The 14,870-nt window shown below is 35.8% G+C and overlaps 2 protein-coding genes across 6 annotated transcripts; one reads left to right on the top strand and one right to left on the bottom strand.

Moving 5' to 3' along the window:
• Positions 1 to 918: 918 nt before the first annotated feature.
• Positions 919 to 4,913, bottom strand: LOC110619367 (stromal 70 kDa heat shock-related protein, chloroplastic). The gene is made up of 8 exons (XM_021762766.2): positions 4,146 to 4,913; positions 3,388 to 3,640; positions 3,063 to 3,142; positions 2,827 to 2,969; positions 2,646 to 2,744; positions 2,314 to 2,503; positions 1,766 to 2,164; positions 919 to 1,516 (listed from the first exon to the last, which is right to left on the bottom strand). The coding sequence occupies exons 1-8, from the start codon at positions 4,692 to 4,694 to the stop codon at positions 1,121 to 1,123; spliced, it is 2,109 nt and encodes a 702-aa protein (XP_021618458.1). The 5' UTR covers positions 4,695 to 4,913; the 3' UTR covers positions 919 to 1,120.
• Positions 4,914 to 6,517: 1,604 nt separating this feature from the next.
• LOC110619368 (MACPF domain-containing protein At4g24290) lies at positions 6,518 to 13,133 on the top strand. Of its 5 annotated transcripts, none has more exons than XR_002488666.2 (9): positions 6,518 to 6,845; positions 7,756 to 8,058; positions 8,696 to 8,934; positions 9,762 to 9,963; positions 10,658 to 10,741; positions 10,850 to 11,036; positions 11,298 to 11,464; positions 12,169 to 12,950; positions 13,082 to 13,133. XR_002488666.2 is itself a non-coding variant. In XM_021762767.2 (8 exons), the coding sequence occupies exons 2-8, from the start codon at positions 7,798 to 7,800 to the stop codon at positions 12,853 to 12,855; spliced, it is 1,827 nt and encodes a 608-aa protein (XP_021618459.1). In that variant the 5' UTR covers positions 6,518 to 6,845; positions 7,756 to 7,797; the 3' UTR covers positions 12,856 to 13,133. The 5 variants fall into 5 exon arrangements, 3 of the variants coding, with proteins under 3 accessions (XP_021618459.1, XP_021618461.1, XP_021618460.1); XR_002488665.2 differs by having other exon boundaries at positions 12,169 to 12,966; XM_021762767.2 differs by having other exon boundaries at positions 12,169 to 13,133.
• The last annotated feature ends 1,737 nt before the right edge of the window (positions 13,134 to 14,870 follow it).

Below are 14,870 nucleotides of genomic sequence, written 5' to 3'. Positions count from 1 at the left end.
GTCTCGAATCATTTGATTTTTTTATTCCTTAAAGAATTTATTTTTTTTTCTAATTAAAAATAAATCATTTCAAAAGAAATATAATCTATATAAATAGTATAAAACTGAGTTCAAATATCATAAAAATGAGCTTAAATATCAGAAAAGTAGGCTTAAAAAAAACTATCATGTCAAAAAAAAAAAAAAAACAACATTGATAAGGGAAATCCTTTTCTTATTGCATATTTCTATAATTTAAGCTATATTTTTATTATATAGCTCAGATAAAATTTGTTTGTTTTATTATTATCATTAATTAATATATAAACTTTTAATCTTTTTAATCGTTAATGTAAGAAGTCAATAATAATAAAGTTTATATGCATGTCTATCTATTTTTCTTTCTACATTTCACATGACATTAAAAAAAAAAAAAAGTATATATTTACTTATTTTGTTTAGGCAACAATTTGATAATGACAAAATTACATAAAAATTTTCAATATTAAACTAAAGTTTGTTATTATTTAAATAAAATTTTCAAATGATACAATTGAATATAACTATTATTTTTTCTCTAGTGCAATCAATAAATTTTAACAATGGAAATATAATAAAAAAAAAATGAAATTACGTTAAAAAATTTAATAACCAGCGAGTTGACTAGTTTTTATAATTGTTAAGGAATTTATTTAAATTTCTTCCCTTACCATGATTTATTTTGAACGAATTCGAAATGAATATTTAAATTATATTTCATTACCCAACTTGACATCTTTGTCCAACCTTGCTGATTTTGAAACTCATCTTAAGCCAAGGGTGTGATCTTAAAATTCAGAAGCTTGTTTTGCTTACCAGTAATACGAACCATTGTGAGTGCCACTTAAGCAATTCCAAGATATGGGGCTAATGTCAAAACTCGCAATAATCAAGCCACAATTAAAATCTAAATAATATTATATTATTAAAAAAAAAAAAAAGAACACTATTATGGATTTGCTATTACGTTCTTGGTCCTCTATATTCCTAAAAACAATTCTTTCCTCCCTTCAAAGAGCAAAAATGTCTGAAAATGCAGCAACCCGACCAGGCAGAATCAATTTCTTATACACATCACCAGGAAGGAGCTCAACTTGCCTTTTCACTTGCTGTCGGTGAAGTCTGCATCAATAACATCCCCATCAGGTCCTTTGTTTGATGAATCTGAAGGTCCAGCTTCACCTCCAGGTGCAGGGCCTGGACCACCTGCGCCCGGTTGGTTGTAAAGGGACTGGCCGAGTTGCATGACTTCTTGATTAAGAGCAGCCATAGCATCTTTCATCCCTTGGGTTGATCCATCTGCAATTGCATCCTTGAGCTCCTTGAGTTTTGCCTCAACCTTCTCTTTCACTGGAGCTGGAACCTTGTCTCCTAGCTCTTTCAGTTGCTTCTCCGTCTGGTAGACAACAGAATCTGCCTGGTTCTTTGTGTCAATGGCATCTCTCTTCTCCTTGTCCTCCTTTGCAAACTTTTCAGCTTCGTTCACCATCCTCTCAACCTGAATATATTCATTCATGACAACAATCAATACAAGCATCTTCCATCAGATCAAATTTGACAAGCAGTTTATAAGCGAGTTAGCAGTCTACTTGGTTATAATTTAGAGCAATTCCTACACTCTCAAATTTCAAGGGCACCATTGTAATTGTCCCATACGAGCACGTTTCCTCACAAGGATATCACTGTGACTCTCAAAGATCAAGTAAATGCTAAATGCAGCAAGAATTCAGTTGACATCATAACATACCTCATCGCTGGGTAAGGTACTAGCACCAGTAATGGTGATGTCTTGCTTCTTGCCAGTACCTTTATCAACAGCAGTAACAGAAAGAATACCATTGGCATCAATGTCAAATTTAACCTCAATTTGAGGAACTCCTCGTGGTGCTGGTGGGATACCATCAAGGCGGAAGCTGCCAAGGGATTTGTTGTCCCTAACAAACTCTCTCTCACCCTGAAGTACATTAATTTCGACACTAGTCTGTCCATCTGCAGCAGTTGAGAACACCTCAGATTTGGATGTGGGCAATGTAGTGTTTCTGGGGATGATTTTTGTCATGACGCCACCAAGAGTCTCCAGCCCAAGTGACAAAGGTGTCACATCCAACAGCACAATATCACTGACATCTCCAGACAAAACACCAGCCTAGGCTCCAACAAGAAAGAACACAGAATGATATATTACAAATAATTGATACCAGGATATCAAAAGAAATTAAACTACGGGCATTATTGCAAAGGTACATAAGAAGTACAGAACACAGTTTTCTAATAATAATAGGAAAGTAGGACAACCTGAACTGCAGCACCTAGGGCAACAACTTCATCTGGATTGACAGTGACATTTGGGTCCTTCCCAGTCATTTTCTTTACAAGTTCCTGTACAGCTGGGATACGTGTCGATCCACCCACAAGTATCACCTCATCAATGTCTTTAAAGGAGAGTTTTGCATCCCTCAGGGAATTCTCAACTGGTGTTTTAAGCCTTACAATGAAATAAAATGAACAATAATTAGATCAATATGAACCAAGCTCCACAATTCAAAGATATTTAGCAAATGCCCGTGAAAAATGCATTAAAAATACATCAAACAAGTCAATAACTAAGTATTGACAGTATTATGTACCGGTCAAGCAAATCTGAACACAATTCCTCAAACTTGGCTCTTGTAAGTGTGGTCTCAATATGCTTGGGTCCATCAGCAGTAGCAGTGATGAAAGGCAAACTGGGAAAGACATAAATTCAGCAGAAGAAAATTCAATTACATTTAAACTTGAGAAATCAACAAAACAAACAAAAAAATGTACCTAATGTTTGTCTGAGTCAAAGATGACAGCTCCATTTTAGCCTTCTCAGCTGTCTCAGTCAGCCGCTGAAGTGCTTGTTTGTCCTTCAAAAGATCAATGCCTTCATCGTTCTTAAAGTTGCCAGCAAGCCAATCAACAATTCTCTGCATAAACAATATGTATATTGTTAAATTCCCAGCATCAAAAGCAAAATAAACATGGACATTCGTCACAATAGCTCAGTGAAAAACTCAAACCTTATCAAAGTCATCACCACCCAAATGTGTATCTCCTGAAGTAGAGAGCACTTCAAAAACTCCATCACCAACCTCAAGCACTGCAATTAGAATGTTAGGAACTGATTACAAAATTTACAACGTGGAGTAGAATTATTTTAATATTAAGCAAGAAAAATGTTGCCACGATTTGTACTTCAAATGTTATATAATTCAAGCATCAGAACTTTAGGAATCAACAGAAGGGAATTATCAGAGAAAATTATTCACCTGATAACAACCTAATCTCCAAAATAAAAACAGAGATGAAACCATAAGCAAGTAATTCAGGCAACAACTGCAGTACCTGAAACATCAAAAGTGCCACCACCAAGGTCAAATACCAGGATGGTTTCATTGTTCTTCTTTTCAAACCCATATGCCAATGATGCAGCAGTAGGTTCGTTGATTATGCGAAGAACTTCCAACCCAGCAATTCGTCCAGCATCTTTTGTCGCTGTCCTTTGGGAATCATTGAAGTAAGCAGGCACTGTGACCACAGCTTTAGTCACTTTATCATTCAAAAACTTTGAGGCGTCGTCCACAAGCTTCCTCAAAACCTACATTTGAAAAGGCAACAAATCATTGGTAATTAATAACCCGAAGTTATGAAGTCCAATAACTGTATCTCAAGCACAAAAGAAATCGCGAACAGAAACATGCATGCAGTAACATACTCCGATATCATAATCATGTATAGGGGTGAGAGTGTAAAGTAATCTTCAAAAAGAAAAAATAAATAATACAAGTTCCTCCTCAAACCTTTCACAATGAATATCTTTTGCAAGAATTTAGTCCTTGTGCCTCAAGAACCTGAGCACCATAACTAATCCATTCATTCCACAATCTTCCAAGTTAATTCCTACATAAAACAAAGTTAAATACTACGTACTAGTACAACGACAAACAACTTTCCTCAATGCAAACTTGTATACATATAAAGAGCTGCTCAGCACAAGAGTTCACATTATTTTAAAAGCAACATCAACAACCAAGTAATTCCAAGGGCAGTATTAATCTAAATGCATCAAAGACCACAAAATATAACAGAATTTAAGATTATACCTGAGCAGAAATCTCCTCAGCAGCAAACTGCTTGCCAATTGCAGGGCAATCCAACTTAACATTTCCATTCTCATCTCTCACTACTCTATAAGAAACCTGCTTCGACTCCTCATCCACCTCCGACATCTTCCTCCCAATAAACCTCTTCACAGAGAAGAACGTATTCTCCGGGTTCACCACCGCCTGCCGCTTTGCAATCTGCCCCACAAGTCTATCCCCATTCTTCGTGTACGCAACAACCGACGGTGTCGTCCTCTGACCCTCCGCGTTTGTAACAATAGTTGGCTTCCCTCCCTCCATAGCAGCAACTGCAGAATTCGTGGTACCCAGGTCGATTCCAACAACCTTCTCATTCACTACCCTCAAAGGTCCAGTGCTATATCTTCTCCTCGTCGTGTTACTGTGTCTCAGAAACGCCGCCGTTTGCGACCTTAGATTTTGGCCAAAGAAAACAGTCTTCGGTGAAAATGAAAAACTGGGTTTTCTAGAGGAGGACGAAGAAAACCCAATACCGCCTAGAACGTGAATCTGAGCTGTAGAGGAAGCCATTTTCTAGGGTTTTTTTATACAATTCTATGAAAAAATGGACCTCAATGAGTGGAAATTGGAGTAGGGATATGAACCAATTCAAAATCCTATAACCAATAGAGAGAATTGGGTTGAAACCCTAATTCGAGATTTTGAGCTTGTGGTTATGCAGAAACTGAGCTTGGAGAAGATAAGAGAAGCGTGGAGAAGGGTTTTGGGCTTATAGGGGAAGTGTAGGTTTGTGAGAGAGACAACATGAGATAGCTATGGCCTTAAAGGTTTGGTGGTGACACGTGGAAGAGTTCCAGAACCATCTAGGGCTGCGCACGGGCAGGAATATTAGCCGTAAGATCGGATTTTCGGGCTGCCCGGATGGAAAGATCGAGGTGGTTGTGGTGTGTGGTTTTGTTTTTGTTAGGCTGACTCTGGGTCTGGGCTCAGTCATGTGGGTCAGCCCATCATGTTGAGTAGTGGACTTGAGCTTAAAATCATACACGGTTAAAATAATTATTATTATTATTTTCAAAAAAAAATAATTATTACTATTATTAAAATGACTAACATTGTGAATACATTTAATATAATATATAAAATTTAAAATTAATTAGTAATTAAATTAATATAGAGTGTGATTAAAAAATTTAAAAAAAATAATATTTTTTAATTATTAATTTTAAAATAAAATTTTTATTTAATATTTTAATGACAACCAAAGGAATAAGTTCTATTATATTTATGGTTGTTTAGTTGTGCAATCCATCGGTTCAATTTGAAAATTAAATTATTAAAATTTTAAAAATTGATTATGAAATTATAATAAACTGAATCTAATTGATAAACATAAATTTAGTTCAGTTCAAAATTGAAATCAAAATCTACATAGATTTTTTATAACTTCACTCATCAATTTCATGAAATCTGAAAATGACATTAATTTAGAAAAAAAAAGATCTAATTCAAATAATTCAATACTCTCAAAATTCATCATATTAAGGAAATCGAATTAAATAAAAAAGAAGATTTACAAACTTTAAGATCGCTAGTTGGAGTTCCACTAAGCCCGACCCATGGGCTTATATTCAGGGCGGCTCAATTACAGTTGAAAATCGCTGTGAGTTTCTTGTTATGTTCTTCAATGCTCTTGTCAAAGAGAGAACTCGACTCATTGTGATCACAGCTGTCGCTGAGGTTATTGATGGTGGTGTTGGCCATTTTGAGAAAAAAAAACGAGAAAGAAGTGCAGCATATCGACAGAAAAGAGGTTGACGGTCAATAAAAAAAGATTGACAGTGGAAGGAAAAGAGATTAATGGAATTTAAGGATTCGTTAAGGATTTTAATTTTAACTGACTGTGAGTGAATAGGGGTTCGGGCTCGGGCTCGGGCTCGGAAGGAAATCAGGAATGGAGAGAACCTCTGAATTAGGTATGAGAAAGGCCAAAAGGGGAGGACTTTGGGTGCTGGGTTGGACACCAGAATGAGAGGGTTCGAGTTTGGACTTGGACCTAGCCAATAAAATTAGTTATTTTAATTTAATCGGTAATTTAAAATGTTTAAATTCAATCAAATTCAATCAAATAGAAAATTGAATAATTTTAAATATACTAATCAAATTAAATCCAACATTTCAACCAACCAAATCAATAAGTTGGAATGGATTAGTACAATTCGATTTTTTGATTTAAACTTAAATGTCGGCCCATTCACAGCGGCTGAAGGGTTAATAACGATTAGGTCACAGGCAGTGAAGTTATCCCTTACCACCGTGTCATCTGTTTGAGGGAGTTAGGTCACAGTCAGTCACATGCCATTAGAATCTCACACTTCTCTGGTCAAAACTAAAATATTACTTATTTGAGCTATTTCTCTTTACTAAAATTCTCTCTTTTTTCTCCTGGCACATTTTTCACTTCACTTGCTTTCTCTGCCTATGAGCTTAGGGTTTCTCTTCCTCTGTCTCCCCCTTTACTAAAATCCTCAGTGGAATCTATCATAGACGTTTAGCAACCTGCGCGAAATCTTGCGGTTTGTGGAGGAAATTTTTGAATAAACTTGATGATAATGAGCTCCGTTTCACGTGAATTTTAGTGTATATTGAGCTCGATCTTTGTTATCATCTGAGGGATTGAAGAAACCTATCGTTGCGAAGTTTTTGATTCTCGGCGTGAGCAATGTATGGAGTTTGCGTCTATATGTGGTTATGTATGCATGTGTTAGTTTGCATGAAAGAGCTTAGATCTGTTTTCGAGTCAAAAATTGCGTGGATTTTGATTTATGTTAGTTAAACAAGTTTGATTTGATGCACTGTGCAAGTTGGATCAGCTTGATGATGAAATTTTCAGGGAATTTAGTTTAATTTGAGCTAAATATATGCGTTTGTAGTCATATGTGATTATTTTGTTTCTGCTCTTCTTTATTTTGTTTATTTTTTGTTAAATAAATGCGTGAACTTTGTGATTGTCTAGCTACAAATCTGAGAGAAATTTTATGTAGTTCTCTTATGCTTAGAATTGCTCGTTTTCGTGTTGATTGAGCAAACAATTCATATCCTGTATTGCTATGGGTTTTGGGTTTGCTCTTCGACTAAGGATGTTGAATTTTAGCTACATTAAGTTAAATATGTTTTTTATGAACTAGGTGTCGAGTTTCTATTAGATTTACCGAATAGTGTGATTTTTTTCTTAATTTGAGCTATTCATGTGTATTAACTTTGAAGATTTCTTTGTTTAAAATGTACCAAAATATAGATGTCTTTGGTCTCATATATTATAATTTGCTCTATTTTTAAAATGTTTATTTATAATGCGCGTGTAAGTTTGTGCATGTGTAGCTGCAGCTGATACTCAGAATAGAATTTATGTATTCCTTTACACGTAAAACGTGCGTGTTTTCATGTTGAATTGATACAAGAATGGGCGTCCTGTATTAAATATGGAATTCAGATTTGGTATTTGACTAAGAAAAATTGAATTTATTTATTTTGAGATTTGCACATGTATTTTATATACTTAGAAACGTGTTTATTTTGATTTAGCTAGTGGTCCAGCATTAGGGCTAAATTTGTGTTTAATTAATTTATGTAGGGTATGGTTCAGCATTTTGGAAGTGCAGTGATGTGCTGAGTAATGGCACTTAGACTTCCAGCTCCAAAGGCAGCTGAGGTTGCAATTGAGTCCATAGGGCGTGGATATGATATAACAACAGATTTAAGGTTGAAATATTGTAAAGGAGGCGCAAAGGATTCACAATTAATTGAGATTGATGAAGGTGTGGGCAGAGAGATTGTTTTGCCCGGTGGGATTTCAATACCAAATGTGTCCAAATCAATAAAGTGTGATAAAGGGGAGCGGACAAGGTTTAGATCTGATGTCCTCTCATTCCAGCAGGTATTTGTTTATTGTTTGTCATTACCTTTTAATTTTAATCCCCAGTTATATGGATTGACTTTTTATTGCTCTTATGCACGGTTGGCTACTAATTGATAGGAAATTATATGCATTCTTATTCTAAAATGCATGGCTTCCTTGGATTGATGGATTTTCTTATACTTTTTAATAAAGCACTCTGTTTTTTCTCCTGCACCATTTGCATCAACTGTCACTATAGCCCCATCATTGAACTGATGCATTTTATTGTTTTGTTTATCCTGTGTCAACTCTTTGCACTTGACTAAGTATTCTCTCTGTTATGTGCACTGCTTTGTATGGTATTGCTATGTCATGATTGACAAGCAATCACTATGAAATCTAAATTTCTACTACTTGCAATTTTTAGAGTACGTTGTTCATTTTTGTTTGAATTTGTATAGAGTTGGTAAAATATTTAAATGCTGAGGATTCTTGGATAGTAAACTATTGTTTAAGATGCTGTGTGGCTGTGTGAAGGGACAAATTTACCCTCTTCCATGAGTTGCATGCATTATGTTTCCAAAAAACTAATAGTAATCATACATATATATGGATTAATCATGTTTTGAGTATCTCTTACCTTCACTTTCTCTTATCTTTTCTTCTTTTCTCACAGATGTCTGAGCAATTCAACCAGGAAATGTCATTGACTGGAAAAATTCCCTCTGGGCTGTTCAATTCCATGTTTGAATTTACAGGTTGTTGGCAGAAAGATGCAGCTAATACTAAAACTCTGGCTTCTGATGGGGTATTCATTACTCTTTATACAGTTGCATTAGAGAAATCTCAAATGGTACTTCGTGATCATGTTAAAAAGGCTGTTCCATCATCATGGGAACCTGCAGCATTAGCAAAGTAAGTATTCACAGCTGTAGTTTAGGCAAATGATGAGATTGCTGTCAATCATCATGTCTCAGCTTAGTTTAAAAGCAATTTTTTTAATGATTTTTTCTATATGACTGCTAGTTTCTTTTTCATGATTTTGACATGTTTGTTTGTTAGTCTATTTTTGTTATGGTTTTTGCCTTACAAACAGGATGATTTTAAAATCATAAAATGGTTATTTGGATTTTGAGACAAGCTACAGCGCATATTCTGTTCATAATAGTTTAAATATTCTAAAAGAGAAGGTCAAACCCATTAACAAGGTTCATACTTCATAGGGAGAGAGAAATGAGGATCGTGGAATTAAAAAGAGCAGAAGAGTTGTCTAAAACATCTGAAAGATTTTTTGCGAAAAGACTTCCCTTGTTATATTCACAGCATCCCTGTTTATAAAGACACAAAAGTTTAAGGATAAAAAATGCATAATTTTAAATTCGCTAAATGAAAAATTCTAGCAAATTGTAACTTTTTTTAATTAATGCTATTGGTTCTCTCCCAATTCCTAAACAAAAATAACGTAGACCCGTTCCTTTCATTCAACTTTAATTAGGTCCCTTTTTTCCATTTTAATACAAAAGAAAGAGTAGATGTGGCATCAACAAACCAATGTGTGTTTTTGGGCCTATTTTTCATTGTTCTATTGTGTTGATCATCTATGTACCTTACTAATCTATACTGACAAACAAAATTGTCCATATTACATCAAGGGGAGGTAGAAAATTGCTTGCCATTTAAAATGAACTATATGCTATATTAAGTTTGGAACTGAGATTTGGACAATAAGTTCACTTTTCCAGGTTTATTGAAATGTTTGGCACTCATATTATTGTTGGCGTGAAGATGGGTGGGAAGGACGTCATATGTATGAAGCAGCAGCATTCATCTATTCTTCAACCAGCTGACCTACAGAAGAGACTAAAAGAGATGGCTGATAAGAGGTTTTTAGATGCCAGTGGACAATATACCATGGCTTCTGAACGAGTTTATCAGAATAACAAGGTTTGTGAAAAGTTTGTTTTTTCTACCGTATTTGGTTTTCAATTTTGAGCATTGAATTGTTTTCAATTTTGAGCATTGAATTGTTTTCAATTTTGAGCATTGAATTGTTTTCAATTTTGAGCATTGAATTGTTTTCAATTTTGAGCATTGAATTGTTTTCAATTTTGAGCATTGAATTGTTTTCAATTTTCAGAACATACTAGTTATCTAATTTGTTTTCAGGTTAAAAAAAAGATGTGTATAAATTTCTGCTTAATTTAGGTAATCTTTGACCAGCGAAATTCTTGAGAATAAAGTGCTGCTGCATCTTTCCTCAACTCTTTTGCCCCATCTACTTTAAGCTCTCCCCCAAAGATTATCTGTCCTGGGCTAGAATCGTGTTCTGTTACCTTTTTAGGGTTTTGTGGCTAAAGTGTAACATTTCAGCCAGTGGTATCATGAGAGAGAGACTTATATATAGTGCAATGGACCATCATTTAAGGGTTGTAGCAGCAAAGTATGATGGTTGGTAATTGGATATGGTGTACTGTTTTTCTGTGGGGGCATAAAAACGTTGCATAATGGTCCTTACCTTGTTTAAGGGACTTGTAAACCTTGTTATGTGAACAGACACATTGACACACACAGATGAATTCACATATTTGGTTCTTATCTTCGTCTAGGAATCCCATCTAATCATTGGCAATTGATCTAGTCATCATTGTCTCAGTTGGAAATCAGGGAGCAGCTGCCAAGGTTTGCTGATACTGGTTCCTCAAGTTCTTATTCTCAAAAGGAGGTGTGTTTTGTCGCACAATTTATTCTTGATATTGTAGCAGGATCAATAAGATTGTCCTTTGGCCAAATTATAGGGTTACTTGTTCTCATTTAATTACAACAATTTCAGGATATCATGATAATTTACAAAAGGAGAGGTGGAAGTGACAATAAAGTTCTATCCCACAGTGATTGGTTACACACTGTTCAATTTGAGCCTGATGTAATCTCAATGTCCTTTATTCCAATTACTTCTCTATTGAATGGAGTCCCAGGGAATGGATTCTTGAGCCACGCCGTAAATCTATATCTACGATGTGAGTAAAATTGATTTAAGATAACTTCATTGGATTTCTTTTGATTAGCAGCATTACTAATTATGATCAATTTGATATTTGTTTTACATTTGGATGCTCTTTATTAGTTCTTTCTTGAAACCCCTTTGATCCTTACCCCTAAAGGTCTTTTCATTGCTAACATATGATTCATGTTCAGATCTCTTCATAAAGATTATGATCTATCAGTTGCCTTTCTTTAATCATGATGCTGACTGTTGTGGCTTTGCTTATGCCCTCCAGATAAGCCCCCAATTGAAGAGCTACACCAGTTTTTGGAATTTCAGCTGCCAAGGCAATGGGCACCAGTGTTTAGCGAACTTCCCCTTGGTCCACAAAGGAAGCAGCAAAGTACGGCATCTTTACAATTTAGTCTCATGGGCCCGAAGCTTTTTGTAAACACAACCCCAGTAAGGCATCTTCTCTTTGCAAAGTTTTTCTTATATTTCTTACCTGGCTGTGCCATGTCATTTTACTAAAAAGGTTTCATGCTTTTGTATGTTGTGTATGACCTTATGAATGACAAATTAATAATAGAATGTTTTTGGATAGCACTGTGTCTGCTAGGTTATTTGCATGATAGTTAAATTGATTAACATGCTAAGAGATGGCCATCATTGGCTGAAACACTGTAATTTGTTGCTGGCTCTAGAATTCTAAATATGCTGTGCCATAATTTTGAGGTAGAATTTTCAAGTAAACAAATCTGATAGGCTTAGTAGTTTTCAAGTTATTTAATTTTTGTGGTAATAAATACTTTGTGATCTAGAAAATAGGACTTGTACATCAAGTACTTCCATAGCAAGTAATGTTGAAGGGGTGGATTTATTAATTGAGTTCAAATCTGACTATTAGAAGTTTTGAAGTGAAGAGTCATATGGACTGAATGTTTTGTGAGTTACACAAAAATATAGACGATTTCAGGGATTTGCATTTCTCCATGTTCTGGAACATATTCTCTAGGTAATTTTCTATGGAACAGGTTGGCTGGCTGGCTCTAATTTGTATGTATTTGTACATCCATCAATGGTATAGAAAGCGCCAAAACTGGTTGTAGCTGTTAATTGATTGTGTTTTATTTGACAGGAACCTGAATTTGTAAGTTCCTTGACAGGTTGATGTTGGTAAGAGGCCAGTGACTGGTCTTCGGCTTTATCTAGAAGGCAAAAGAAGCAATCGCTTGGCCATTCACTTGCAGCACCTTTCATCTCTTCCGAAAATTTTCCAACTCGCTGATGATCCACATGGTAATTTCTGTCAGGAGTTCTACGATCATAGGTACTATGAGAAAGTTCAATGGAAGAATTTCTCTCATGTTTGTACTGCTCCAGTTGAGTCTGAAGAGGAACTTTCTATAGTAACGGGAGCCCAATTACAAGTTGAGAAATACGGATTTAAAAATATTCTTTTCTTACGATTGCGATTCTCGACTGTGTCGGGAGCTACAGCTGTAAAGCATCCAGAGTGGGACGGATCACCAGGGTTAGCACCTAAATCTGGCATCATATCAACATTAATCAGTCATCACTTCACATCAGTTCAGAAACCACCTCCACGACCAGCTGATGTGAATATAAATTCAGCTGTATACCCTGGGGGGCCCCCAGTGCCTGTTCAAGTCCCCAAGCTTCTGAAGTTTGTTGACACAACAGAGATGACGCGTGGGCCCCAGGAAACACCTGGCTATTGGGTTGTATCTGGGGCCAGACTAGTTGTCGAGAAGGGTAGGATTTCTCTCCGGGTTAAATACTCCTTGTTAACTGTAGTATTACCTGATGAAGATTTGGAACCAGAACATTAGCAGATTTCTCCCCTTGCCCTGTTTGAACAAGGGTGAAAAATACATGCGTCTCAAAAGAAGCAAGGGGGAAGAAAGCGCAAGTTATTGGCGGCTATGTAAGTTGAAATGCAGGTAGATGCTAGATTGAGATAATGATTGAATGGGAAGAAGTTCGGAAATTCTTGTTGAAATATTGTTCTCATCACTTGTATTTCCCCCCTGTAATGTAATTCTGTTTCTATTGTAGATTCCCAGATTGGTGCCTTCAATCTTGTAACAAAGGTAATTTTATGTCCTCATCTGGTAGCTGCCTGTTTCATCGAGCATGGTGTGTTACCAGTCAAGCGTTTCTTGGAGTACAAATGTGGGATGTAAGAGGTCGGTGTCCATTCGTCCAACAAGTCAAATCCAACGCTGCCCTGTTGAACTTTGTGCTTGGCCTCGCAGAGCCTACCTACTGCCCCTTTGAAGGGCAAAATATGCAGCGAAAAGGGACAATTTAATCGAGTGCGAGAGAAATGCGAGTTCTAATTGCTTCCTGACAATTTTCAAGCCCATGTATCAAGAGTCTCTAGGATTTGTTTAAGATAATACAATGAATCATGAAACATGAAACATGAAATTGACAGAGTGCAACTTTGGTTGGCTGGCAACTTACGAAACATTTAAGACTCCAAACTTAGGGTTCATTAAGCACAGTCTTGGTCGGCCTTTCCAAGTAAAATTTCCTTTTGAGGGTTGTGACGTTGACTTTCCACTCTAGAAGCAGTAAATGAAACCAATTCTGGATGCTACGATCCACCAGTACAGACAATCCTGTAAACACCATATGGTTCTTGCAAAGAAGATGAGTGAGGTTACGATCCCACCTTCATAAGGCTTTGCTGTGATCACAAAAATAATCATCCTTTATCGAAAAGCATCTACAGGAATTCGTTTCTAAAAGAAACCGAAAGCAAAGCCATCTATACTATTCACTGAACTAAAAAGAGCTTCTTTTTGCTCCATTTCATTCATTTTCCTGGTTTAAATAAGTCAAGACCATCAAAAAACATAAGATCAGCTTTAGATATGGATATGGGTCGTTTTCATCAAAAGCCTCAAAAAGAAAAAAGAAACACTGAGCCCGCAGAAAGTACACCACATACACTTGAAGGGGGTCGCAATCAATCGTTGGTCAATGATACTGATATCATATTTACACAGTTATTATTCTCATAGATACATTATTTGGAAGAAAAAAAAAACAGAAAATGTTTTGTTTAAAATTAATCCTTTCACTATTCATCATTATCCCCTTTTTTAAAATATATGTATCAAGTAGGAAGCAGAAATAAGTTGAAGTTGTGCAAGTATTGAAGGTCTTACTGATCAGTTCATCCAAGAGATTAACTTGGAAATCAGAGTATTAAGCAGAAAGTGGGAAGAGGGATGTGTTGGGAAAAAAGTATGTGGATTTGGAAAAGCAAAGCTATCACAACCCACACAGAATAATTGAGATGCTACACTAGAAGCTTATCTTCTCTACAGACTTCCTGTTCCTTTCTTCTTTTTTGTACCATGAAACTTCCTCTCCATGAATGCAAGTGAAGAGATAGAAGACTTGTTGTTTTGTGGATTGGCAATTCCTTTGAAAAGCTTGAGTATGCATTAATGGTAATTTCTTATGGTGAAAAAGAAAAATTTTCATGAGAGGCACAGCAACTTCTTTATTGCCTACAAATCTGGACAGCATTGCATTCCGCATAAAGATGGCAATTTCAAACAGAGCCAAAACAATTTTAGTCCTTTTAATGGCTGAAATTGCATGACATTTCAAATTCAGGCTACTGTATATGGTGGCAAAGAAATCTGGAAAGTGCCAACCTGAATATCCATATCTATATAAATATTGACAAGTATATATCTTATTTTGTTGGGAAATGTCCTGTGACAAGGAAAACTACATGTTTTTCTTGCTCTTTCAACGTTTTTTACACAATAAATTCATTTGCACTTCTCCTTTTAGTCTTCCATCATGTTACACTCATATTCCT

This window comes from Manihot esculenta, chromosome 7 (assembly GCF_001659605.2).
Source record: "Manihot esculenta cultivar AM560-2 chromosome 7, M.esculenta_v8, whole genome shotgun sequence".
In the NCBI taxonomy this organism is placed as follows: domain Eukaryota; kingdom Viridiplantae; phylum Streptophyta; class Magnoliopsida; order Malpighiales; family Euphorbiaceae; genus Manihot; species Manihot esculenta.
Note: the sequence above shows the minus strand (reverse complement) of the source record. Positions and strands in the feature narration are given on the sequence as shown.

Excerpts from the sequence above, each read along its gene's own strand:
- LOC110619367 (XM_021762766.2), bottom strand. The coding sequence starts at position 4,694 with ATGGCTTCCTCTACAGCTCAGATTCACGTTCTAGGCGGTATTGGGTTT. Across the intron at positions 3,143-3,387 it reads TGGCACTTTTGATGTTTCAG|TGCTTGAGGTTGGTGATGGA; the intron begins GTACTGCAGTTG and ends TTCTAATTGCAG. Across the intron at positions 2,165-2,313 it reads CCCTAGGTGCTGCAGTTCAG|GCTGGTGTTTTGTCTGGAGA; the intron begins GTTGTCCTACTT and ends GTTGGAGCCTAG.
- LOC110619368 (XM_021762767.2), top strand. The coding sequence starts at position 7,798 with ATGGCACTTAGACTTCCAGCTCCAAAGGCAGCTGAGGTTGCAATTGAG. Across the intron at positions 8,935-9,761 it reads GAACCTGCAGCATTAGCAAA|GTTTATTGAAATGTTTGGCA; the intron begins GTAAGTATTCAC and ends TCACTTTTCCAG. Across the intron at positions 10,742-10,849 it reads GTTCTTATTCTCAAAAGGAG|GATATCATGATAATTTACAA; the intron begins GTGTGTTTTGTC and ends CAACAATTTCAG.